Below are 27,625 nucleotides of genomic sequence, written 5' to 3' on the forward strand. Positions count from 1 at the left end.
ACAGTGCAAGTGCTCCCTTTGAAAAGTGTATACATTGATTGGTGTCCGTAATTGGTTTATTTGGTTTACTGTCAGCCCCTAGTAAAGTGCACCAGGAGTGCCAGGGCTTGTAAATACAAATGCTGCTGGTGGGCTTGCAGCACTGGTTGTGCCACCCACAGAAGCGGCCTAGTAAAATGTGTCTAAGGTCTACCACTCCAGAACCTGCGCGCGGTCTGGTACTGTCGCGCTGACTGCGCAAGTGCACCCACTTGCCAGTCCCTAAACCTTCCCTTAACTACATATTAGTCCCCCCTCTGGTAGGCCCAAGGGCAGGGTGCATTGTAGGCATAAGGTAGGACATGCCCTGATGTGTGTGGCATGACTTAATAGTGAATTACAGCCATTTTCGTTTTTCACTATTGAAGGCTACCTGCTCTCCATAGGCCAGAATGGGCTGCTGGAATTACTACACGCTGTAATCACAGTGGACTCATAGAGCATGGTAGAAAGTCATGTTTAGTATGCCTGAACTCAGAATAATAAAATACTTCTTTTAGTAAAGATTATTTTAATATCCTGCGTTTGTAAATACTACTTTTAGAAAGTTAGTATTTACTGACCTGGCCATTTCAGTCCGCCTCTGTGCTGTGTGTGTGTGTTCTGCCTAGTTACAGTGGGGAACAGGGCTGGGGAATTCCAGGAGACAGGCTGGCTGCCAGGTGGTGGGTAGAGAGATTACACCAGGATGGGTGGGAGGAGTACACCTTGACTCTGAATAGACCTGTGCTCTGCCACCACAAAGCCGGCTCCGCCCCCTGTGGAGCGGCTGATGTCTCTGCCCTGCTGCTGAAAGGAAAGAGCAGAGTCACCACAACAAAGTGCTCCAAAACCGGACTGAGCCAGGCCCAGGCCCCCTGGCGACAAAGAACAAAAGAATTACTGTATAAAAGAAGGAGCCCTGCTCCTAAGAAATCAGATCCTGTTTGCGCCAAGACGAACCTCTGCCTGAAGGAGAAGGACCTGGAAATGCTGCATGGAGGAGTACTGTCTCTATGCCTGAGAGACTGGCCTGCGGTGGGTGCCTGACTGCTGGAAGGAGAGGAGGAAAAGACTAAAGGAAAAATACTTTTATTCAACTTGTGCTTTGAACAATCTCCAAGGGCTTGCTGGTGAACTTGCCCCCTGAACTGCGCCCCAGGAACAGTGGGTGCTACCTTTCCCCAAGAAGAAGAGAAGCTGCTGGAGGCGATCCTGTGACGCTGACCCCAGAGGACCTGTGCGCCCCTCATCTGAGCACCGCGACATCTGCCACAGGGGCCACTGCGAGCACCGCAAAGACCTGTCTACCTGGTCCAAGCACCGCAAGCAACTGCCCCCCGAGCCGTAGCTCGCACTGCAAAGAAGAGACTGATCAGGCTCCGAGCGCCGAGCCTCTGCGACCCCCCTGGCTGTGGAAGACCCTGCAAGGACCTACGAAGCACTGTGTGTCCTCTACGTGAAGCCGGCAGCGCGACGCGCTGAAGAAATTGCCCCTGAGCTGCCCCTTCTGCTTCTACCCTCTGGTGCGAGTCCTGAAGCCTAGAAGTGCCCCACGAAGCATCGCCATCCACTGACCTCAAGGGACAGCAACGCGACGTGGGACACCCCTCACGGACTTCTGGAGCCGCCAAGAACTTTGCCCTTCAAGAATTTAAGGTACTGTGTGCAGCGCGCTGAAGTACGACCCGTCCGTTGCTTTGTTCGGGCCGTACTGGCGCTTTAGAACCGCTACGCTGTTCACGCGTGAAGCGTGAACTTTGGCAACCTCCGAAGCAGTTGTGAGAGGCGACCCGGAAAGGTACGAACCGTCCTCCATTTAAAGTATAGGACGTTGCTCACGCGAGAAGCGTGAGGTTTAGAAAGAGGCGTACCGAACGTGTACGACAGGTACCTACGAGGGTACGGTCCGTACAGTTCACGTCCCGAGTACGCGTGCTCACGCGAGAAGCGTGAGAAACGGCAAGAGACGTCCAAAACTTCGTACGAAGCGTACCCAAGGCGCTACGAAGCGCACAGAACCCCAAAGAAGCCTATTTTAAGTAGAAAACTGCCATTTTAAAATCTGTGGACTGCCTAAAATCATTGAAAGTAACTGGAACCTTATTTAAGTGAAGAACTGTATTTTGACATCCTGCTTAAAGAAATCTTTTATATAAAGAACTTTATTTTTACATAAATACAGCCTTGTGTCTTGTGTGGTGGGTTGGTGATTATTGTGTGGGATTCCTTGAATGCTTAACCTAATGCCCTCTGGAATCTAGCCTGACTGCTCGCGCCACGTTACCTAGAGGGTGAGCAGGGGTTATTTTTAAGAGGTGATCCTACGCCCTGACTTAGTGGAAAGGGTCCCTGCTTGTCGCAGGTGCATACCTGCGCCAACCAGAGACCCCGGATTCTAACATTGGTGGCAGCGGTGAGGATTTACGGATTTGCATTTTTGGTGTCTGCGCAGTGACTACTAGCCTTTGCACAGTGAGGACAGTCCAGTAGCTTGAGCCACAGAACTTTTAATTTTAATTTCGCTTGCCAAGAAAGAAGATCCCTTGTGTTTGGAGTCATGCCGGGCTCAAACAGCACAGAGAATACAGCATCTGGAACCTCTGAGAGAGAGGAACTGGAATGGGATGAGTCGAAACTGGGTGACTACACAAAAGAACAACTCAAGCATTTTTGCAGGAAGTTCAAAGTTCCACGCAAACGATGCATAAACAAAGCACACTTCTACAAGGCGCTGAAAGCCTGGATGGAATCAAGGGGTGCAGCTGAGGATGTTGTACCTGAGGAGGTTGACCTAGTGGAACCAGCGGAGAGCATCCGTAGTCTTGGCAGAGGCCTGTCGCCAGAGGAGCTGGCAGACAGACAGGCCGCAAGAGAGCAAGAGGTCACTTTGGCAAAGCTGAAATTAAATGGCCAATTGGAGCTAGAGAGCAAGAAAATGGCTCTTGAAGAAAGAAGAATGGAATATGACCTGAAAATGAGGGAGCTGGAGTTAAAGGCCAAAAGTTTGGACAACCCTCCCTCTGGTGGCAGCGCAACGCCGGTGCAGGTAGAGTCAAGGGTGTACATGCCAAAAGATGTAGTTAAGGAATACTTTAAGAATGAAGACATAGGGCAATGGTTCAAGGCCTATGAGGTAGCCATGTCTTCCCACCGGGTCCCTGAGAGAGATTGGGGAGTGGGGTTGTGGGGGCGGTTCCTCAGTGAGGGGCGGGACACACTTTTAGATTTGCCCTCTGATGTCTACAATTCTTACCCCCACATGAAAAAAGCTTTAATGAATAGATATGGGCTCACTCCTGAATTATATAGACAGAGGTTCAGGGGGTGTACCAAGATTACGGGGAGTACGTATGTGGAGTATGTAACCTTTTTCTGCAGAGCACTGGATGGCTGGGTGAAGGGTAGCAAAGTTGATGATTACCAAGGTCTCTTTGATTTAATTACATGGGAGCACTTGTCGCTTAATTGTTTTCCTGAGCTACGCCAACACCTGATAGATAGCAAGCTGACTAACCCTAGGAAGCTTGCTGAGGAGGCGGACCGCTGGGTCAGCACCAGGGTCCACAAGGGTCAAGTGGGAGACTCCGCCAAGGGTGGGCAGGGTCCTCAGCAGAAGAGAGGGGGGGGACAGGGGAAAACAGAAAGGGTTCCCAAAACGCCCCAAAGTAATACCCAAGGGAACCAGCAGAAAGGTTCTCAGCCTCCCCCATCCCCGAAGCAGACAGGGGCCCGACAGGTAAACCTGTTCCCAAGGGGCCCCCTCAGTGTTATAAATGTGGTGAGCAGGGTCACTTTGCCAGTGATCCCAAGTGTCGCCAGTATGTGAAACCAGCACCCACTGGTGCTCTACCGAAGCAAGTGGCTACAGTAGCCTTTGGGGAGGAGGTAGAAGTCCCAGGTGGGTGGTGTTGTAAATTGAAACAACGATGTGATTAAGCATTTACTAAAGACATTAATTCCCCTTTTATAGATCGTGTTTTCTCTGTTATGTTGACCGAAGCTTGGACTCCATTTTGTATTGTCATGCTTCCACGTGTTCCCCACGAGAAGAGTCCAACCTCTGTGTTAGTTGCTCTTGCAATCTGCCTAGTAACAGTCTATAAATAGCTCCTTTGTCCATCTGGCACATGCCCAGACTTGACCACATCTGTTATCAGTTAGCCTTGCTTGACCATGTTTTCGCGGGCTCAAGGAGTGCGTTAGCTCCGCCCACATATTGATTCAGTATCGAAAATGACCATAAATGGTAATGTTCTTCGTCTTCATGTTGTATCCACCCACTTATGAGCCCCTCTACTGTGTATAAAAGGGGACCATGTACGAAGGTTCTTTGTGCTACTCTATGCAATACTGAAGAGTGTTGTGTGGATTGTAGGACCACCCTTAAGGGTTAATAAATGCTGTCTTTGTACTTTGCAGTTTCCGTGCCAACTTCCTTATAGATTCCATTACAGGAGAGCGAACCCTTGTGTCCTGCGGGCCTAGCTGGGGCCTGTATTCATCAATTGGCGCCCGTCACGTGGGGCTCATCGGCGACTCGGATGCTCGAAGGACTGGTCGCGACGAAGGTGAGGAATTGGGCCGGGGACGTGATCACTGCCAGCGGCGTCTTAGCCCTGGCATCCCGAGGTTTTTCTTCCTTCCCTTCCGAGCTGACCGTCTGGGTGGCGCCGGTCCTCGACTGAGACCTCTTCTGTCGGTCTTGCCGTGAAAGCCGTTTGGGCGATTGTGGAGCTTGGCAGTTGGAATCTGGACTCTTGATTGGTAAGAACCGGTGTACGGTACTTGCTCCGAGTTTTTGAAGCCTGATCTGGCTATTTGAGTTTGATTTGTGATGACTAGTCATATTTTGAATTTGTCTTTGAGAATATATATGCGTTGCAACACATATAGGCAGGTAATGTGGAGAGATTTCTCCGGAGCTGTGTAACTTTGAACGGCGCAACGATTAAGTGCCATTTTTCTATAATATTGCATATTTTGCATTATTTTTGAGCATGCCTGCTTTCAGCGCACTCCGTAAGTGGTGTGGCTGTTTTGGGAACCGGTTGAACCTCGAGGAATCTGCTCCAGCTCCCCCAGAGGGGACTCCTAATAGGGATATGTATGTGAAGCATGGTCTTTCTTCCATAATGTACAGCACAGTATGGAGGAAATATACAAAAAAAGATCCTGAGTTGCGATGGCCTTTGTATGGATCGTTTGATATACGTAAGATTGAGTATGTGGAACAGTGTATGTGTAAGCGGCGTGCTCGTCAGGATATGTTTGAGTGTGTGCGGTTGTGGGTGAAGGAGGTGCGTGAGCGAGAGAAGCGTGAGAAAGCGCTGTTTGATAAAGAACAACGGAAGAATGATCATGTGCGAGCACAGGAAGCGAAGCGTCGGGAGGACAGAGAGCAGACGGACAGGCAAGAGAAGGAGCGTAGGCTACAAGTCTCGGGTCAATACGCTGTTCGGCAGCCACTTTATCCTGTCCTTAATAATCTTGATGATGATTTTTATTTACTAGATCGCTCTCCGCCCCCTTATGTCGGCGCATCCGCTCCGAGGCCGCAAGATTCTGTCCCGGGTCCGGGTAAGGTAGATACGCGGTCCATGTTATCAGCTGAACAAATGGCTGCGCTTCGGCAAATTTCCTTCCGTGCACTTAACGGCAAGATATCCATAGAGGAATTATTTCATACTTGGGGGGCGTGGCAGGAGAGAGATAAATTGTATTTTCTGGGTCATTTCGCGGAGGAAGTGATTGATGCTTTCCGGAAACGTTCTGGTGTTTTTGAGCCCGACGAAGTATCATCGGATGCTAAAGCATTGCGTAATGGTGTTTTCTCTTTTTCTAAGGCTCCAGATATGGCTCGGCGGCTGTTCGCCTTGCGGGACGAGGTGCTGGTCTTTAAAGAGAAAGCGCGCCAGCGAGCAGGGGAGGAGAAGCAGTCGGATTCGTGCACAACAGAGGGCCACTCATCCACCTCCCAGTCAGATAAGGATGACATAGTGCATGTTAAACCAATGCGAGAGGCGGCGCCTTTGTATGTTCCTCCTAAAGGAGCGGGGACTAGCTCGGACATTACCTCCGCCGATGCTAAGGGATATTTTGTTTATAATTGGGTTTACACTCCGTGGCATAGGGCTGATGTTATGGCATTGAAGAATGCGCTGCCCGACCCCCGCAAGAATCCAGCGGCCTTCTATGAAGAAGTCGAGGGGGCCTTGAATTCTTGCGTTATGACTTTAGCAGATATAGATTTGTTCTTTGGGCTTATTCTACCACCAGATATGTGGCGATCTGTGCGAAAGGTAGATGATGCTGCCACTTTTAAGGCTCGATGGTCTGAACTGGAGGATGAGGATAGGGAGAGGAAGCCCGCGCAGAAACCGCCCCAGAATATTTTAGATCTCCCTGCTGCTATTGTGGCTAAGTTGAAGACAATTATCCCCCCTAAAAAGATTGACTGGAATATGTTAGCTGCATGTAAACAGAAAGTTGATGAGTCAGTTGCGGACTTCTTTACGGGCTTTGAGGAGACGTTTCATGATTTTAGTGGACAGTCGCTTACCGACGATACGGGACGCCACCTCTTTGCGGATAAATATGTGGCTAATCTGCTGCCGGCAGTTGCGGCCCGTCTAAAAGCGAGTGAAAGTTCTTGGTCCTCCGCTACACCGACGGCCCTCCTGACTATCGCCCAGTATTATGAGCGTCAGGAGCAAGAAGCAAAGGGTCAGGAGGAAAAGAAATCGAAAGATTTGAAAACAAAGGTGATGTTGGCACAAGTCTATGGCCCGCCTCGACGGGGTAGTAATAGGGGCAGGGGAGGATCTTATGGTCCTCCCTCGGGCCGGTCTGATTTGAATAGGAATCAATGTGCGTATTGTAAGCAATCGGGTCATTGGGCTAGGGACTGCCCGGTGTTGCATGCATCGCGTCAGGGGCATACCCACGGTGGCCCGCGAGGTAGAGGGGGTTTCTCGAACTTCCGAGGGAATTCTAACGAACAGGCTCGTTTTGAGTCTGCTGGGCAGCCCCGAGATAGATCAAATGTTTTCGATCGCCAGCATCAGTATCAAGCGTCAGGGATTGACCGGTCGGGGTACCATGACTCTCAGCATGCATAGGAATGCGTTGGATGGGGGTTAGAATCAGTTGAGGTGCCGGTCGATCAGAAGGGCCCTTATGTATCGGCTGAGGTTTTGGGCTCTACTGATCAGTTCCTAGTGGATACTGGAGCGACACGTAGTGCGCTATCTAAGCAATTGGTTCCGGGGGCTCCCCCATCCGGCTTAATGGTCACATCGGTAGGGTTTGACGGTACACTCTCCCGAAGCCCTCTTTCACAGCCCCTCATGTTTAAGGTTGATTCTTTTTCTGCACCCTGTCCGTTTCTGCTTGCCCCGTACACACCGGACAATATTATGGGTCTTGATATGTTAAAGCATTTTAGGGCTACGATCCGCTGCTCCCCTGAGGGTGTGAGGGTGATCTTAAATGACAACTACCCCCGGTCTGGGCGGATGTGTACGATGTCAGAGGATGCGCTGTTAGCTACCCTCCCTCATGCTTTGTGGGCAACTTCGGATACTGATGTGGGACAAATGGTGATTCCGCCGGTCCACATTAGCGTCCAGGAGGGGGCGGTGTTACCACGCCTCCCACAGTACCGTATTTCCCAGGAGGGTGAGGAGGCTCTCATACAGATAGTGCAGGATTTGATAACGGTTGGGGTAGTCGAGGAAGTCCCCTACAACATTTGTAACAGTCCGATTCTTCCCATACTGAAAAAGGATACGGATGCCAGAGTTTATCGGTTTATAATTGATTTGAGAGAAGTGAACAAGATCGTGATACCTCAATACCCAGTGGTTTCCGATATCACAACGTTGCTTACCTTGGTCCCGTCTACGGCGACCATGTTCTCAGTGATTGATTTGAAAAATGCCTTCTTTTCCATTCCCATTCACCCTGATAGCCGATATCTTTTTGGGTTTACATTAAATAATAGATCTTATCGTTTCTGTAGGATTCCTCAGGGCTACACAGAAAGCCCTAGCATTTACAGTCAGGCTTTGAAAAGACAATTGGATTCTTTTGTTCTGCTCGAGGGGGTCGCCCTCATTCAATATGTTGATGACATCTTGCTGGCGGCTGACACCCTGGAGTTATGTGAAAAAAGTACGTTATCCTTACTTTCCTTTTTAGCGTCCCACAATCATAAGGTATCTAGAAAGAAATTGCAATTCTGTAGACCAAAGGTGACTTATTTGGGTCACCTTTTGTCTAAGGAGGGACGTGCACTCACACCGGATCGTATCCAAGTAATTCTGGATACGCCGACGCCGTCCACACAGAAGGATGTGCGTGCATTTTTGGGCCTTGTTTCTTTTTGTAGACAGTGGATACTGGGGTTTTCGCACATAGCTAAGCCATTGTTAGCCCTCTTGACAAAGGACACGCCTATCCCAATCCCTTGGTCAGATGAGTGTGATACTGCTTTTCAGCAACTACGACAGGCCCTTTGTTCAGCACCAGTGTTAGGGACCCCTGATTATGCAAAACCCTTTTCGTTGTATGTGCATGAGAAAGATGGATGTGCATTGTCAGTTTTAGTGCAGATGCACGGCGATAAGCAGCGCCCATGTGCATATTTTTCGGCTGTACTTGATCCTGTCGCCCGAGCATTACCCGGGTGTTTTCGCTCGGTTGCGGCGACAGCTGTGTCAATACGCCAAAGCGAGGGAATTGTGTTATCTCATAAGCTGTTGGTATTAGTCCCCCATGCCGTCGATGCCCTGCTTAATCAAACAAAGACGCAGCATTTGACCAGTGCCCGTTTAACGGGATATGAGTTGACGCTTTTGGCTCCTCATATTACGTTGAAAAGGTGCGTAACGTTAAACCCGGCAACATTGTTGCCATACCCCGAAACCCAGCCTGAGGCGCGGAAAGCGCATGATTGTATTCTCGTGACTGAGGAACAAACAAAGGGTCGTATTGATCTCCAGGATACGCCCTTTCCAGATGTAGATGGAGAACTGTGGGTGGATGGATCCTGTCTGAAGCTACCAGATGGTACGACTTCAGCAGCATATGCAATTACCACATTACAAACGATAGTGGAGACAGCACGCATACCACAGAAATCAGCTCAAGCAGCGGAACTGATAGCATTAACACGAGCATGTGAGCTCAGTACAGGACTATGTGTGAATGTTTATACAGATAGCCGCTATGCCTTCGGAGTAGCGCATGACTTCGGCCTACTCTGGAAGGAGAGAGGGTTTTTAACGTCACATGGAGTACAGATAATGCATGGAGAGTTAGTTCATAATCTTCTAACTGCATTGACATACCCAAAGAAAATTGCCATCGTTAAGTGTAGCGCCCATAAGAAAGTAGTTGATAAAGTTGGAGAAGGAAATGCGTTAGCGGATCGAGTAGCACGGGAGACTGCGATGCAGCCCGGTACTACTGCCATGTATGTAGTGAAATCACAGGTGGAGAGATGGCATGACGCGAAAGAGGAAGTGCGAGAAATGCAAAGGACCGCTTCTGACAAAGAGCGGGAACAATGGGCTAGCGAGGGAGAACTGGATGACGAGGGTTGTTGGAGAAATAAGCAGATGGATAGATGGAAATTACCCACGGCCTTTGTACAACCTATGGTTCAGATGGCACATGGGCTAGCACATGTTGGAGCTTCCGCAATTGTGAAATTGCTTACCCAAGTCTGGGAGCATCCAGAGATTGCTAGCACAGCAAAGAGGGTGGTGCAGACCTGTATGATCTGTCTGAGGTATAACCCGGGAAAGGGTACTCGAACTCCAGCAGGAGGATTTGTGACACCCACTGCACCCTTTGAGGTTTTGCAGATGGATTACATCCAGCTGGAGCGCTGTAATAATCTGAAGTATGTTCTAGTAGTGGTTCGCGCCTTCAGCAAATGGGTTGAAGCGTACCCTACGAAAGACAATACTGCAATGACTACTGCGAAGATGCTGCTGAAAGAGTTTTTCCCCCGATATGGCGTTTGTAGACTTCTGTGGAGCGATAATGGCCCTCACTTCGTAGCGGATGTTATAAAGTATGTCTTGAAGGGTCTAGGCATCACTCAGAAGTTCCACGCCGTGTTTCACCCTCAGTCTGCAGGCCTAGTTGAGAAGTATAATGGTACACTGAAGCTTAAGATCGCCAAAATCCAAGCTTCGACGTCTTTGACTTGGCCAGACGCTCTGCCACTGGCGTTATTGTCAATTAGATCAGTACCGCACTCTCGAACTGGCCTTACGCCATATGAGATCGTTTTTGGACGCCCAATGAATATTTGGGGTCCACTAAGACCTAAGGCTGTGTATGATGTACCTTGTGTAATGATGAGTGATTATCTGGCACAGTTAACGGATAACTTGGTTTCTATCCATCAACAGGTCCGAGAGGCGCTCCCTGATCGGTCTACCGGCGAAGGACATGGTCTCCGGCCTGGTGACCATGTCATGGTGAAAGTCTTCGACAGAACGAACAGTTTGGAGCCGAGATGGGTGGGCCCTGAGCAGGTCCTCCTCGCAACGAGGACGGCTGTGCGAGTCTCCAACCGAAAGAATTGGATCCACTCTCTGCACTGTAGGAAGGTGCCGCCCGGATTGGTGGAACCTGCCGTGCTGACCGATCAACGAGAAATTTTGGCTGCAGAGACAGGCCGTGCTGCGGAGCCAAACGCCACTGAGGAGCTCTTTCCGGACCACGCGACTTCTGGAGGAAGGCGATATCATCTTCGACCAAGGAAGTGAGTTTTCCAGTACCGGGACATACTGTCAGAACGGCCCTTGGGTTAGTGAAACGGAGAGCCAATGAGGCAAGGGGGGGGATCAGCCCTGCATTAGTGTAGCGACACCCGTCTTGGCCCGCTGGTGAAGAAATCAACCGCTGCCCAAGGGGAAGAGTTCTGACAGACTTTTAGTTTCAGGAAGATATTGGGTTTTATTTTTGCTTTGATATGGAGAAAAAGAAAATACTTTGCGCATTAGGGTTCATGTTGACAGTAGCCATTGTTGGGATAACCACATGGTTCGTGGAGGATGTAACTCCCGCTCGGAAGATTCTTGTGTCGACAACTCCGGTGCCTGAGGAGCACTACTTTTATACATTACCGTATCAAGAGTTGAAGCATCGACAATCTTACTTGAATAACACTTTCATCCAGATGCTGCATCATACCCACGTTGCTACGAATGCTACGAACTGTTGGATATGTGGGATGATGCCAGCTCATCAGAAGAAAGGAGGAACGCCATTTATACCACTTCCTTTCTCTCATAATGGCTCTTGTAGAGCATGGTATACTTTGCTTTTTGCCACTCGGAAACCGACAGTGGGACGATTGCTTTTTAGACTTAATAAAGAATGCCATCAAGACAAAAATGGGTATCCACAAGCGAACGGGACAATTTGGGAGTGGGAAGAGTACCGACCAGACAATGAATCCATTCCCTACATCTTCACGAACACAAGAGACACTGTGGGAAAAGACAAATTTGTGATCCAAGTGCCACAGGCTCAAGCGGACCTGTGTGTCCAGAGTGTGGGTTTCATCCCTGTTGGTGTTAGTGATTGCATTACTGTTTTGAATATTGATGGGTTGAACAATAGTACCTTCTTGGCCTCCCATAATACGTATTTTGTGTGTGGAAATAAAGGTTATTACCGTCTGCCGGCTGGGTGGTCTGGGGTATGCTATGTATCATTTCTATTACCTCCTGTATTCCTAGCACCCGCATCTTATCACAAGGATCTGAAATTATTGAATAATGTGACTGTAAATAGGTATAAACGTACTTTATCAATTGACGATGTAGATCAGACCGATACCAGTCTGCAGCAGTATATTGATTTTAACTTAGGACTGTTTTTCTTTGTTGGAGCTGCCCTGAACAGTAGGAAGATCCGAAGGTTAACAAGAGTGGTAGAAGCTGTGACAAATCAGACTGCTGCTGCTCTTGGGAATCTTACGGAGGAATTGCAGATTACTAGAATTGTTGCATTGCAGAATCGTATGGTGTTAGACGTTATGCTAGCTGACAGAGGAGGAGCATGTAAAATTATTGGAAGTAGCTGTTGTGTGTTTATTCCTGATCATACGCCATCAGTTTATAATGCCATCAATAAACTGCATAAAATTGCAGCTGAGATCCATACAGAAAACGGCACTTGGTCCTTTTCTGGATGGTTTTGGGTGTTAATTACCGCCTGGGGATGGAAGGTTCTAACTGGTCTCTGCATTATTGTAGCGGTTCTGTTTTCATGCTGTATCTGTATTCAATGTGGTCCCTTGCTCTGCTCATTATGTGTATCATTTTGTATCCCTGATAAGAAAGCTATTGCCGATGTTGCCCACCAAAAACGTTTAGCTAAAGAAGTTGAAGAAATGATGACAATTAACATATATGATGATTATCCTAACAAACCGGATGTCTTCAGTAAATGCTGAAAGGGTCGTCTGTTGTAAATTGAAACAACGATGTGATTAAGCATTTACTAAAGACATTAATTCCCCTTTTATAGATCGTGTTTTCTCTGTTATGTTGACCGAAGCTTGGACTCCATTTTGTATTGTCATGCTTCCACGTGTTCCCCACGAGAAGAGTCCAACCTCTGTGTTAGTTGCTCTTGCAATCTGCCTAGTAACAGTCTATAAATAGCTCCTTTGTCCATCTGGCACATGCCCAGACTTGACCACATCTGTTATCAGTTAGCCTTGCTTGACCATGTTTTCGCGGGCTCAAGGAGTGCGTTAGCTCCGCCCACATATTGATTCAGTATCGAAAATGACCATAAATGGTAATGTTCTTCGTCTTCATGTTGTATCCACCCACTTATGAGCCCCTCTACTGTGTATAAAAGGGGACCATGTACGAAGGTTCTTTGTGCTACTCTATGCAATACTGAAGAGTGTTGTGTGGATTGTAGGACCACCCTTAAGGGTTAATAAATGCTGTCTTTGTACTTTGCAGTTTCCGTGCCAACTTCCTTATAGATTCCATTACAGGAGAGCGAACCCTTGTGTCCTGCGGGCCTAGCTGGGGCCTGTATTCATCAGTGGGACCCCGTCCAGATGACCTTAGTCTCACTAGGAGACAGTGAGATGGTCCCTAACGCCGACTTGCCCTCTAACACTAAGAAATATGGGCAAGTGGTGACCGTCAATGGGAAGAAGGTAGAGGCTCTTAGAGACACAGGCGCCAGTGTGACTGCAGTGCGGCAGCACCTGGTATCTCAAGAGCAGGTTGAACCCCATGCCTACTGTCGGGTTGTCAATGCTGACAACACAGAGAGTCATTGTCCAATGGCTCAAGTTCCCTTTGAGTGGGGGGGGTCTCTGGTACTCTGCAAGTCGCTGTGAGAACTGCCATGCCTGTAGACTGTCTCCTAGGGAACGATTTGGAGAGCTCCCCTTTGGAAAAGGTGGAGAAGACAGCTCACCTGCCGATGGTGGGTTTACCTGATTGGGCGTGCGTGACCACCCGGTCAATGGCAGCCAGTAGGGGTGTTGAAGGGACCCTGGAGCCTGAGGGAGAAGCCCAGGAACCGGCCTTAGAGAGACGGCACGGGAGGCACAGGGAACCGGCTCCTGAAGTTCCCACAGCCCAGGAGGAAGCAGACCTTGAGGGGGATGCCCTGGAGCCTACCGGGGAACAGATAGCCGAACTGGGGGACCTGCCTGAGCTGACCCATTGGCAGCAAGAAGGAGGCCCCTCCAGGGAGGAATTCTGCAGGGAGCAGAAAGAGTGCCCCTCTCTAGAGGGTATGCGGCAGCAGGCTGCAGCCCAGGCCAATGGTGATCAGTCCGGAACTCACTTAATCTACTGGGAGAACGACCTCCAGTACTCAGAGCCTAAGGTTGCTGAACCTGGGTCAGCCCGTGCGCTGCTGGTACCCCAGAAGTTCAGAGCCTTCCTACTGGGGCTGGCTCACAATGTGCCGTTAGCAGGGCATTTGGGGCAGGACAAGACCGTCAAAAGGCTTGTCACCCACTTCTATTGGCCTCAAATGTGCAGGAGTTCTGACACTCACTGCAGGACATGCCAGACTTGCCAGGCAAGTGGTAAGAGTGGAAGGAAGCTGAAGGCTCTACTCCAACCTTTCCCTGTGGTCAGTACACCATTCCAGCGAGTGGGGATTGACATTGTAGGGCCATTGGACCCCAAGACAGCCATGGGCAACAGGTTTATCCTGGTCTTGGTGGACCATGCCACCCGGTACCCTGAAGCCATCCCTCTGAGGACAGTGACGGCCCCTGTGGTGGGACGTGCACTGATGGGAATTTTCTCACGAGTAGGATTCCCTCTAGAGGTGGTGTCTGACAGGGAGACCAATTTCATATCGAAATGTATGAAATCCCTTTGGCAAGAGTGTGGTGTGACGTAGAAGTTCACCAACCCTTATCATCCCCAAGGAAACGGGTTGGTTGAGAGATTCAACCGAACCCTAAAGGGCATGATTATGGGTCTTGAGGAACCCATGAGGCGTAAGTGGGACGTCCTCTTACCATGCCTTCTCTTTGCGTACCGTGAGGTGCCACAAAAGTCTCTGGGGTTCAGTCCCTTTGAGCTTTTGTATGGCCACCCAGTACAAGGACCTCTTAGTCTGGTCAAGGAAGGCTGGGAGCAATCTCCCAGGAAACCTCCCCAGAATATATACAGTTAAATGCTGGCTTTCCGGAACCAGACTAGGCGTTTCAGGCAACTTGCTGAGGCAAACCTGGAAGCCAGCCAGGAGGAAATGAAGCGGTGGTACGACCAGAACGCCACTCTGGTTGAGCTTCAACCTGGTCAAAAGGTATGGGTCCTGGCCCCTGTGGAGCCGTGTGCACTCCAGGACAGTGGACAGGACCCTTTGAGATTGTGGAGCGCAAGAGTTCTGTCACCTACTTGGTGGACTTGCAGTCTCCTAGGAACCCCTTAAGGGTCCTACATGTCAATCGACTGAAGCCCCACTTGGAGAGGTCCGAAGTGGGCATGCTCTTGGCCACCGATGATGAGATGGAAGAGGAGTCCGAGCCTCTTCCTGATCTCTTGGTAGCCTCAGAGCGAGACGGGTCAGTGGATGGAGTTAACCTCTCACCCACCCTGACCCCTGAGCAACAGATGACTGCCGCCAGCTGCTGGGGCAGTTTCCTGACCTGTTCTCCCTGGTTCCTGGTATCACAGATTGGTGCGTCCATGATGTGGATACAGGAGACAGCTTACCTGTGAAGCACAAAGCTTACAGGGTAACTGACAGGGTCAGAGCCTGCATCAAAGAGGAGGTCTCAAAGATGCTTGCTCTAGGGGTGGTTGAGTCCTCCAGCAGTCCTTGGGCCAGCCCAGTGGTCTTGGTCCCAAAGGCTGCAGCGCCGGGTGCCACACCCGAACTCCGGTTCTGTGTGGACTACAAAGGACTCAATTCAGTCACGAAGACTGGCGCGCACCCCATCCCCAGAGCTGATGAGCTCATCGATCGGTTAGGGGCTGCACGGTACCTCAGCACGTTTGATTTAACGTCTGGGTACTGGCAGATCGCCTTGACTGATGGGGCCAAAGAGAGGTCCGCATTCTCCACACCAGATGGGCATTTCCAGTTCCGGATTATGCCCTTTGGGATGAAGAATGCCCCTGCCACCTTCCAGAGGTTGGTCAACCAGGTGTTGGCTGGGCTGACCGAGTTCAGCACCGCATACCTGGATGACATCGCAGTGTTCAGTGGCACATGGAAAGAGCACCTGCAACATCTCTGGGAAGTGTTGATGGCACTGCGCAAGGCAGGCCTCACGATCAAGGCAAGCAAGTGTTAGCTCGGGCAGGGTTCAGTGGTGTACTTGGGACATCAAGTCGGTAGCGGCCAGGTGGCGCCCCTCCAACCCAAGATTGAAACCATCCTGGCTTGGAAGCCCCCAAAGACCCAGACAGAGGTGAGGGCCTTTTTAGGACTGACAGGGTACTACAGGAGGTTTGTCAAGGGGTATGGCAGCATTGTTGCCCCCTTGACAGAGCTGACTTCGAAGAAGCAGCCCAGAAAAGTGATATGGACTGACACCTGTCAGAAAGCTTTTGACACCCTGAAGACTGCCATGTGCACGGCGCCCGTGCTCTTGGCTCCTGACTTCTCCAAAGAATTACTAGTGCAGGCAGATGCATCAGAGCATGGTGTAGGGGCTGTTCTCTCACAGATGACTGAGGAGAGCTGGGACCAACCTGTAGCCTTCATAAATAGGAGGTTACTTCCACGGGAACAAAGGTGGAGTGCAATAGAGCAAGAAGCATTTTCTGTGGTCTGGGCGCTGAAGGAGCTAAGACCCTACTTGTTTGGGTCTCACTTCCGGGTTCAGACCGACCACAGGCCCCTTAGATGGTTGATGCAAAAGAGGGGTGAGAACCCAAAACTGTTGAGGTGGTCCATCTCCCTACAGGGTATGGACTTTACGGTGGAGCATCACCCTGGCACAGATCACGCCAATGCTGACGGTCTGTCCAGGTTTTTCCGCCTTAGTGAAGAGGAACTCCCTGGGGTAGGGTAGTTCCCCCCACATTTCAGCTGGAGGGGACACGTGTTAGACCTGGCACCTTGGTGTGTGTTTCCCTTCAACTTTTTGCTGATGTGCCTCATGTGTTTTGTTGGTGTTAGCTGCTCAGGGCACTGTGCCACTGCCAATCAGTGCCACAGTGCAAGTGCTCCCTTTGAAAAGTGTATACATTGATTGGTGTCCATAATTGGTTTATTTGGTTTACTGTCAGCCCCTAGTAAAGTGCACCAGGAGTGCCAGGGCTTGTAAATACAAATGCTGCTGGTGGGCTTGCAGCACTGGTTGTGCCATGCACAGAAGCGGCCTAGTAAAATGTGTTTAAGGTCTGCCACTGCAGAACCTGCGTGCGGTCTGGTACTGTCGCGCTGACTGCACAAGTGCACCCACTTGCCAGTCCCTAAACCTTCCCTTAGCTACATATTAGTCACCCCTCTGGTAGGCCCAAGGGCAGGGTGCATTGTAGGCATAAGGTAGGACATGCCCTGATGTGTGTGGCATGTCTTAATAGTGAATTACAGCCATTTTTGTTTTTCACTATTGAATGCTACCTGCTCTCCATAGGCCAGAATGGGCTGCTGGAATTACTACACGCTGTAATCCCAGTGGACTCATAGAGCATGGTAGAAAGTCATGTTTAGTATGCCTGAACTCAGAATAATAAAATACTTCTTTTAGTAAAGTTTATTTTAATATCCTGCGTTTGTAAATACTACTTTTAGAAAGTTAGTATTTACTGACCTGGCCATTTCAGTCCGCCTCTGCGCTGTGTGTGTGTGTTCTGCCTAGTTACAGTGGGGAGCAGGGCTGGGGAATTCCAGGAGACAGGCTGGCTGCCAGGTGGTGGGTAGAGAGATTACGCCAGGATGGGTGGGAGGAGTACACCTTGACTCTGAATAGACCTGTGCTCTGCCACCACAAAGCCGGCTCCGCCCCCTGTGGAGCGGCTGATGTCTCTGCCCTGCTGCTGAAAGGAAAGAGCAGAGTCACCACAACAAAGTGCTCCAAAACCAGACTGAGCCAGGCCCAGGCCCCCTGGCGACAAAGAACAAAAGAATTACTGTATAAAAGAAGGAGCCCTGCTCCTAAGAAATCAGATCCTGTTTGCACCAAGACGAACCTCTGCCTGAAGGAGAAGGACCTGGAAAAGCTGCATGGAGGAGTACTGTCTCTATGCCTGAGAGACTGGCCTGCGGTGGGTGCCTGATTGCTGGAAGGAGAGGAGGAAAAGACTAAAGGAAAAAGACTTTTATTCAACTTGTGCTTTGAACAATCTCCAAGGGCTTGCTGGTGAACTTGCCCCCTGAACTGCGCCCCAGGAACAGTGGGCGCTACCTTTCCCCAAGAAGAAGAGAAGCTGCTGGAGGCGATCCTGTGACGCTGACCCCAGAGGACCTGTGCGCCCCTCATCTGAGCACCGCGACATCTGCCACCGGGGCTACTGCGAGCACCGCAAAGGCCTGTCAACCTGGTCCAAGCACCGCAAGCAGCTGCCCCCGAGCCGTAGCTCGCACCGCAAAGAAGAGACTGATCAGGCTCCGTGCGCCGAGCCTCTGCGACCCCCCTGGCCGTGGAAGCTCCTGCAAGGACCTACGAAGCACTGTGTGTCCTCTACGTGAAGCCGGCAGCGCGACGCGCTGAAGAAATTGCCCCCGAGCTGCCCCTCCTGCTTCTACCCTCTGGTGCGAGTCCTGAAGCCTAGAAGTGCCCCACGAAGCATCGCCATCCACTGACCTCAAGGGACAGCAACGCGACGTGGGACACCCCTCACGGACTTCTGGAGCCGCCAAGAACTTTGCCCTTTAAGAATTTAAGGTACTGTGTGCAGCGTGCTGAAGTACGACCCGTCCGTGTCTTTGTTCGGGCCGTACTGGAGCTTTAGAACCGCTACGCTGTTCACGCGTGAAGCGTGAACTTTGGCAACCTCCGAAGCAGCTGTGCGAGGCGACCCGGAAAGGTACGAACCGTCCTCCATTTAAAGTATAGGATGTTGCTCACGCGAGAAGCGTGAGGTTTAGAGAGAGGCGTACCGAACGTGTACGACACGTACCTACGAGGGTACGGTCTGTACGGTTCACGTCCCGAGTACGCGTGCTCACGCGAGAAGCGTGAGAAACGGCAAGAGACGTCCAAAACTTCGTACGAAGCGTACCCAAGGCGCTACGAAGCGCACAGAACCCCAAGAAGCCTATTTTAAGTAGAAAACTGCCATTTTAAAATCTGTGGACTGCCTAAAAGCATTGAAAGTAACTGGAACCTTATTTAAGTGAAGAACTGTATTTTGACATCCTGCTTAAAGAAATCTTTTATATAAAGAACTTTATTTTTACATAAATACAGCCTTGTGTCTTGTGTGGTGGGTTGGTGATTATTGTGTGGGATACCTTGAATGCTTAACCTAATGCCCTCTGGAATCTAGCCTGACTGCTCGCGCCACGTTACCTAGAGGGTGAGCAGGGGTTATTTTTAAGAGGTGATCCTACGCCCTGACTTAGAGGAAAGGGTCCCTGCTTGTCGCAAGTGCATACCTGCGCCAACCAGAGACCCCGGATTCTAACAAGATATAACTGAAAATTAACTGGAGATGCATATTTTGTATATTTATAAAGAAAAAACAAGAAAAAGAAGGAGACCGGGTCAGGACACTCCCAAGTGAGTATTTGGGTTGCTTCTTCTGCACTACACTACACTAATGCACTGCCACAAAACTATAAAATGCACTGCAAAGTGTACTTTTTGCCTATATATATATGTGCAGAGTTTTCAGCTCCTACAGTGGAGTTTCTGCACATATAAGTATAGAGCTTAGTAGAAAACGTGGGAGAAGCACAGGGGAAATGGAGCAGACTTACTACTGAAGGGGATTGGATTTGTGAGGAGTAAGATAGTTTAGGGAGGATCTTGGTGGGGTTTAAGGAAGGACATCATCTACCTGCAAAAGAACAAGTCAATTGAATTACTATGGGGGAGGAGACATGTACCTTACACTTTTGTAGCAAGTTTACGCACGGAGATGTGAATACTGAAAGTAGTAAACTTACTACAAAGTGTAAACTTACTCAAATCATATCAAACAAATGTTATTGAGTAATCTTCATAGAAAACCATAAAAGTACAACAATATAAAAACACAATGTTTCATCACAATGTAACTTCACAATATAAAATCACAGGCACTAACCTTAATATAATGAATACAAATTCAAGTATCATAAATAACAGTCACATGCCACCATAAATAGATGAAACTAAAATTCTGGTTGAAGTTAAGTTTCCCCTATTCATTCCTACAGGCATAGGTTTCAATATATCAGCCAACAGACAGCTGACCTACCAATTACAACCTTTCTGAAATGAAAGCACAGGGGAGCACCTTATTAAGGGATACAGAAATGTCATTGTGATGTATAGACTATAATGTCTGACTCCATCTTAAGTAGGCTGAGACTCCATTTTCACTATGTTTGAAAAATGATCACCCTGTCTGTCTTTCACGCAGATGTTTTCTGTTCTTATCATTCCAAGAACCTGTGTAAGTGCCAAGTCACTCTGACATAGGCATCAATAACATGTATCTTATTATCTCTATTTCAAGGTCCCACAAGAACAATGGCCAAAACAATCTGAATTGCCGTATTTTTACCATATTTGATATATTATAAATAAAAATGCAGCTTAGACCAGTATCTTGATGCTCATTGGTTATACTAGACATTCCTAAGGTGGTGTTGAAAAATCTGTCTCAGGTAGGAAATAGCATTAAAGCACTGTCCCTTGACCATCCTTTGCCCCAGACTATCATGTGAGATACTGCCAGAAGAGATCATGACAGCCAGAGATGCTGCTGTATTGCACTTTCTACTGAAAGGTGATATCGAGCTGCCAATTCTGGGAGAGGTGTAGCTGGTGCAACGTGTGCTTACCCTTCTCAGTGAATAGGGCCTCCCTTAGTTTTGACAACTACTGCGCTTTACTGTAAACATTCAATCAGTGCACTGAATCTCCCTAAGAAACTCAAGATGCAAGTTTTACTCCACCCTCTCCTGGATTAGTGCACAGAAGTAGGTTTTAGGATGTTTTTAGATGACATTTTAACCATGGTAGAAAAGTTTGTTTCATTTTTGTTTTTTGCATCATGTATTTGTGCTGGTTGAATTAAATTTTGAGGGGTTGTTTTAGATGTGTTAAGCAGCAGCATGAGCCTACTGAAATAAACACTTTTTTAGTAAAGTGTCTTTTTCTTAGTGCAATGTAGGCTTGTTTCTAATCACCATGCTGACCCCTGGATCCCTGTTTAGGGATTGTTAGTAATCCAAAAGTATTGATGATAATTCAACTATTTATTGGGTGTGGTTCTGGAGCACTAAAAAACCTGTCTTCAAGTATTAGTGCATGAAACTAAGTTCACTTGTCAACCGTGGGTGTTTAAACAAACATTGTACAGCTGAACCGGAGACTCAGCTTATGCTGCAATCTATAGGGCTGGAGCAAACAATAGAAAAGTGAAGTAATACACTGAATGATGTTAAAAAGGCTACCTTTCAGGCCAAGTTCATCAACCAGCAAGAACTTCATGCCAACTCCTTCTACGATAGAGGGCATCTCTAATGAAAACTAATACTACTGCACAGGTCTTGGCAGTTTGCAACTATTGCGGAAAAACTAAGGCTGACTTGCAATTTCTAGTAATTGTTTCAGCATTACTAGCCTTTCTCATATGGACTAAATAAAACTCACAGGGTAAAAAAATGAATAGTACACTGGGTTGATCTTCCATCACATAAACAGCATGTATGTCTACATGCCAAATCTTTTGATTTAGGCAAAAACAACCTGGAAGGGAAATATATTCAGTCGGAAGTGGATCAATAGTGACCTCTGGTAGCTGTAATTCACACATTTCAAACAGGGCTGAAGCCCAGCATAATGCAACCATTCCAGACAAATGCTAACCTTTTGCTTTTCCCCTTCTTTCATTGGCCTCTCTTCTGCAAAATGGAGTGCACCTAACCACTGATAATCTTCCTTGCTTATTGATCTCTTTTAACTTCTGAGGATAGGCAAATAGGTTGGGTCCTCCCAGGCTAGCACACAATATTGTAAAAATTTTCAGCCATCTGTTATGTACTGCTTCCTCACATGTGTAGATCTTATGCCACAATCAAAAGGGGCATAAGTGAACAATGTAATTTAGAAAGCTTAGCCCTACTTATTGATGTTATGTTAATTACATTTGTATCGCGCACAGATACTCGAAAGTGTCCCGGCGCAGAGCAGAGAGGGGCAACCATCAGAGATTTATGCAAAGAGATATGTTTTCAGGTTCTTCTCGAAGATCAGCGAGTCCTGAATGTCCTGGATGGCGAAAGGGAGAGCGTTCCAGGGAACAGCAGCTTTCCAAGCTAGAGAGCTGCCTCCAAGCGTCAGACATTTAAAGCAGGGGACCTGGGTGAGGCGCTGGGACAAGGAACGCAGATGTCGCGCTGGAGTGTAGAAGGCAGAGCGTTTTTGCAGGTAGATGGGGCCACGCCCATGAAGATTGCGATGGGCCATGACCAAGGATTTAAATTTGACCTCGTCGGCTTCAGGAAGCCAGTGTGGAGAACGCAGGTGGGGTCTCATGCTAGTCCTAGCGGGAATTTCAAGAAGGTGTCTGGCTGCCGCATTTGGACCACCTGGAGTTTTTTTATAGGATAGCCCGGGATGCCCACATAAAGGGCATTAGCGCAGTCCAGCCGAGACAGAAAAAGGGCACAAATGACCGACTCTTTCACCAGGAGAGGGAGAAAGTTCCTCAAAGATTTCAAAAGGCCAAAGCAGGTTCCAGCAAGTTTCTTAATCTGTGTAGCGAAGGAAAGATTCTCCTCAAACCACACCCTTCAGGTTCTAGGCGGGCTTCCCTATAGAAGTGGGGATAGGGAACTAGGGGGGCCAAAGAGTTTCTCTAAAATTGGAGGGAAACTTTCCATATAGGAGAATCTCCTAGAAAAAGCTTGACTGCAGGGTTGACAGTAGTTGCCTCAAGAACCTATTTTCTGTGATTTGAAAAGCACTAATCTTTTTATGGCCCTCACACCAGCCCAATAGGTGACCATGCTCACACACTTTGGGGGTGATTTCGATGGGTAAGTTCAGTATGACAAGATCAACTCTCAACTCCCCTATCAAAGCCCATACATTTCATGATGTACACAATCAAAAGCACATAAAAGGTCAATGAAACCCATATAGAGTGCTCCCTTTCACTGTGTACTTATCATTTATAAGGGTAAGATTTAAACAATGTTCCACTGTTCCAATACCCCTTCTAGCCCCATGTTGTATCCCTGAAAGGATCTTAAGCTTTACTTCCCAGCATTCTTATCTTGTTAGCAGGATCCTACTTGAGACTTTGAGTAGAGAGTCTCATGGAGATATTAGACTCAACCTGGTTTCTCTTGTTGAAGATATGAACAGTAAGTCACAGTGAGCATGAATCAAGCTTCACTGTCCTGCATATGGCATGCAGAACATTTGTCGCAAGAGGTGCCCACAGCGTAAGAGTGTCCTTAAACAGGTCTACCCAGATCCCTTTGGGTAAACTAACTCTAAAATGACAACTAACCTCTGAATCGGGCACATTGTTGGGGACGTTTGTTTTCACAACTGTTAACCTAGACTAGCAACTGGAATGTAGATGAAATGAGAGGGAAATATGTTCTAAGGAGGGGGCTGTCGAGTTCCCATGCTACTTCCTGGTGTTCTTCATTACTCCAAATCTGCTTCCATGCCCCATTGCTCACTCCTTCAGGACAAAAGCTTGAGAGAATTGCAACACCGCAGGCAGACCTCCATAATGCCTGCTCCAAAACAACAGCTGGGTGCTATGACTCATAGGCTAACAGGCATTTGCATATGTATAATGCTGAAATCACTGCCTAGGAAAGGATTTACCAGGGGCGGCTCCTCCGTTGAGACGGAGGAGCGTCGCCCCACTAAAAGTATTCCCCCAGGGATAAAAAAATAAAATGGATTTTTTTTACAATATAATTTTTTTCAAAACCCCATCCCGAGTCGAGCGCCAGGATGGGGGTGGGGCATTCGGCTGGGTTAGAGACAGCATAGGGCTCCAGTGCTCTCGGGAGCAGCAAGAGAGGCCGCTCGCTACAATCCTGGCGCCGCTCTCATTCAGCAAGAGACAGTGCCAGGATTAGTTACCGTAGTTTCCTGGAGACTGCCTACTTGGAGAAGACCCGAGCGAGGAGGAGTGCGTCGCACATTGAAGGGAAGTGGGATTATTTTTTATTCATTTATTTTTGTCGCCCCACCACCTTCCTTACATGCCAGCCGCCTCTGGGATCTACCGCTTCACGCAAACACACTGACAGGGCTACCATTCTGTCATGGCTGTCAAAAGGGGTGGCAGAGGGGGAAATTATTCCTCATGCGTGTGCTTTTTAAAGGCCCTGTGCTGCAAACTGTACATATTGATTTTGAAGCAGCCTGCCCTGTTTATCACTCATAGCAGCTCGCATGGGTTAGTAAGAGGCAGCTACAGATGTTGGAGCAGATACTTTTTCTTAATTCAGCTCATTACAACTCCAAGTGTTGGAAGAACTGTTTTTTCATTTTTATTTAATGTGTGAAAGTTTCTACAGGTGTTTCCCTGGCTATTCAAAATTAATAACACATAAATTAAAAACATACAGTAGGCTGAAGCATTAATTGCCTATAGCACATTCTATCATGTACAACAAGGAAACACACAGAAAAATGTGCCCATGTTACTTCCCATGTTACATTGCACTATATGTTTTTGTCCCTGATCGACAATAAGTACATCACTATATTTTTAAACTGGACTGGATTTGAAACATACTTTCATAATTATTCGCCATGAATTGAACACACAAATAAGATAACATCCCTTAAAATATATGTCAGCATTAAAAACAAAAATGCTATTCTATCGCAAAAACTATTTAGCTTGGAGAAGGTGTACATTTCTGCCAGGTATTCTTCTCTATAAATCTTAAAAATAAAGATTTTAATTAACACCGTTGTGTGGTTGTGTGGAATTGCCCATGTTTCACCCACTGTAAGGCCTCCTGGGTGCAACACTGCTTTGCACTAATTTCTGCAACTTTCCAAACCAAACGATGAATTGAATTAGAAAGTAAATTCACTCAGCACTTTGCCCTGGATTTGCATCATTGTTGTGACTGAAACCCAGTGCAATGTTTTAGTACATATATGGTTTTATTTATACATTATTTTCCTTGAGATTTCAAAAGGAAATTCCAATCCATGAAAATGTGAATGTGAACGATGTTTCTACATATGGATTGAAAATGGAATAAACTTAGAGGTTCATTAGGATGGCAGGCAGACTTCAGTCCGGCCGCCACCCTAGTGGTGCTGGGACCGGCTGCCAGTGGTGCGGCGGTCCCGCCATGACAATTAGGATGCCACGGTGGCGGTGGCTTCCCGCATATATTACATTGTGGTGAGCGGTGCTGTAAGCAGCACCCGCCACAATGCAATATATGCATGTTGTGATTTAGCATGCACAACGTGACAGGCACCACGCGGTGCCTGCCACCTTGTGCATGCCAATGTTGGGAGGTACCATGTGTACCCCCCAATTGCAGCCCCCCACCTCCCTGGGGGCCCGCAACAGGCACCTAAAGAGAACTCTGCATGCCTTTCCATGACAGAGTCTCAGCCATGGAAAGGCATTGAAAATGCCTCATACTAACATGGATGGCAGTGCCTGCAAGGCACCGCCACCATTTTATGGGCCTTTTCCACCTGGTAGGCAATCGTGACAAATGCCTACCGGCGGAAAAGCGGCAGATGGTCTTTCCACCATAATAATGTGGTGGGGGGTAACAGGCCATCCGGCGGGGTGTTTTGGCGGACGGGCGGACCGCCATCGCTAGTCGGGCGGTTGCGATATGCCCATCATGCTAATGACCCCCTTACTTTTGCCTCAGATATAGTTTCATCTAAAAAGAACTAAAAAAATTATGTGAAATCAGATTATGTGATGTTGGACCCGATGCATAACCATGTGCTCCCCTGGAAACCACCTATATTTCTAAACTGCATGGATGGAAAATGAAGTCACTCCATCTGTTTGCAACTTTGCTTAACTGGACAACTAGAATCAGGTTCGGTGTCAGCTCCATGACCACCCCCCCCCATTAACCCTCCCCCCCATGGCCTCATAGCTGCTTCATCCCTCACCTCCACCTGCTCCTCTTCTTCATTCTCTGCACTGTCTGTAAAGGGCTGTCCTCTGTCTGGGAGTACACATTGTGTAAGGTGATGGGCCGCTGCAGTTTAATATGAACATTTGGTCCCACTAAACCACACTTTAAATAACCCAGGTCCCCCGGGAATCTTTGGAGCACTTACTGCAAAATAGGTGGATGGATTTGATGCTGGTGACACTCCACCAATCACGATGTCTGCCCCCGTCATGCCCCCGCTGGGGCTCAGTCCGAATCCGATCCACCCAGTGGCCGCCACTTGAAGTTCAAAGGTGATCTCCTCGGTGGTCTTGTTGAAGTCCCACCGCAGGACGACTCTTCCCTCGGTGTTCAGGGTCAGAGAAAACCTCAGGTCCGCCAGCTGGCCCAGGACAAGGGGCACCAAGGAGAGGAGTAAGAGCGCGTGGGGGCTCATGGTCTCTGGGGGCCCTTCAGTATCAAACAACTGTGCTGCTCTGAGAACTGTGCTGCTCTGAGGACTGTCACTGGCGCGGCTGGGATTTATCACCCGCTCCCCGACGACAAGCAAAGTAAAAAATGGTTTGTCACATGAGTGTGCAATGGAAACTCTTTGACTAATGATCCCCCAGGCCACTTCACTGGAATTCTTGAGCTTTTTCAGTTTCTGAAGAAATGTCCTCCATTTCCTGTGTAACGGGTGGTTTGTAATAGCAGTGAAAGAGCGACCCTGGGTCACAGGGCTGTGCATTGCTTCTCAGCTGCATCAACTGTGGACATTTGACAGCTGTAAATTGCATAGTCACGAAGGTGTATATACACATGGACAAGTATTCACATACATATTTGCTTCTACACCTAGATGTAACTCTACACTTTTTTATATTGACAATGTATGAGTAGATTTGCACCTATGTATAGATTTATAAGTGTCCACCCCCTCCAATGACCCTCCTATTTTTTTATTTATTTAAATTATCTGTAGAGCGCAGCATTCATCCCCACGGGTTATCACAGTGTTGGAACGTCCACTACCTTCCAACCTGCCTCATACTCAATTATATGGGAAATAGCCAGGTCCTCAAGCAATTCCGGAGCCTAGCATGGTCTGTAGTCAGAGAAAGATCTACAGACAATGAATTCCAGTGCACCGCAGCCAAGTGGGTGAAAGAGCGGCCACCCATTCTGGTTTTCCTGATGTATTTAGCGCTGACCAACACTAAATTAGCCGAGCGATGAGCTAGTAACACCTCAAAGCCCAAACTTTATCGATATCAGCCAAAGTGGAGATATATACATTAAATAGAGTGGGACTGAGAAAGGGACCTTGCGGAACCCTACATTTAGATGTATAGGGAGTAGAAGTAAAATTGGCCTTTTGAAGTGACTGAACCGCAGCCTTCCTCTGGTCAACTTCAGATCTGCCAACAAGGTGGACTCCTACAACAGAATCTACTTGTAACTTTACAGCTGTACTTCACAATCTGTCTTGGTGGGTATGTCCGCCACTGGGGCTGGCAGAATCCCTTTCAGAGGGCGATGGGAAGTCAGGTGTTACTGGGTGCAACCGTGGGGTTTGTGGACCTCTACTCCTGCTGTTCCAGGGCCTGCCCTACTACTGGTCCTGACCAGCTGTGCCAAGTACTACCCCCTCCGTGCTTGAAACTAAGTGGCAGTGCACTGCAATCAGTCCAAGGCTTCTCTGGAAGGCGCAAGGCATACACAGGGGCAAGGCTCAAAGAAGGGAAGGTTACCGCAATAACTGATTTCCGTGTCAAGAATCCCTGTCTGATAAAAGTAGTGTTTAATAGGATACAAAGTATATGCACAGAACCCTAAATAA

General features: G+C 48.3%; 1 protein-coding gene across 1 annotated transcript in view; it reads right to left on the bottom strand.

Annotated features, from left to right (window-relative positions):
* The window catches only part of LOC146813095 (putative DBH-like monooxygenase protein 2), a 786,120-nt gene extending 759,792 nt beyond the window's left edge, over positions 1-26,328 (bottom strand). The window contains exon 1 of the mRNA XM_085620073.1: positions 25,970-26,328. Coding sequence (XP_085476199.1) covers positions 25,970-26,239 — 270 coding nt within the window. The 5' untranslated portion in view covers positions 26,240-26,328. The remainder of the gene's footprint in view (positions 1-25,969) is intronic.
* Between the last annotated feature and the right edge of the window lie 1,297 nt (positions 26,329-27,625).

Source organism: Triturus cristatus, chromosome 7, assembly GCF_964204655.1.
Source record: "Triturus cristatus chromosome 7, aTriCri1.1, whole genome shotgun sequence".
Classification (NCBI taxonomy): domain Eukaryota; kingdom Metazoa; phylum Chordata; class Amphibia; order Caudata; family Salamandridae; genus Triturus; species Triturus cristatus.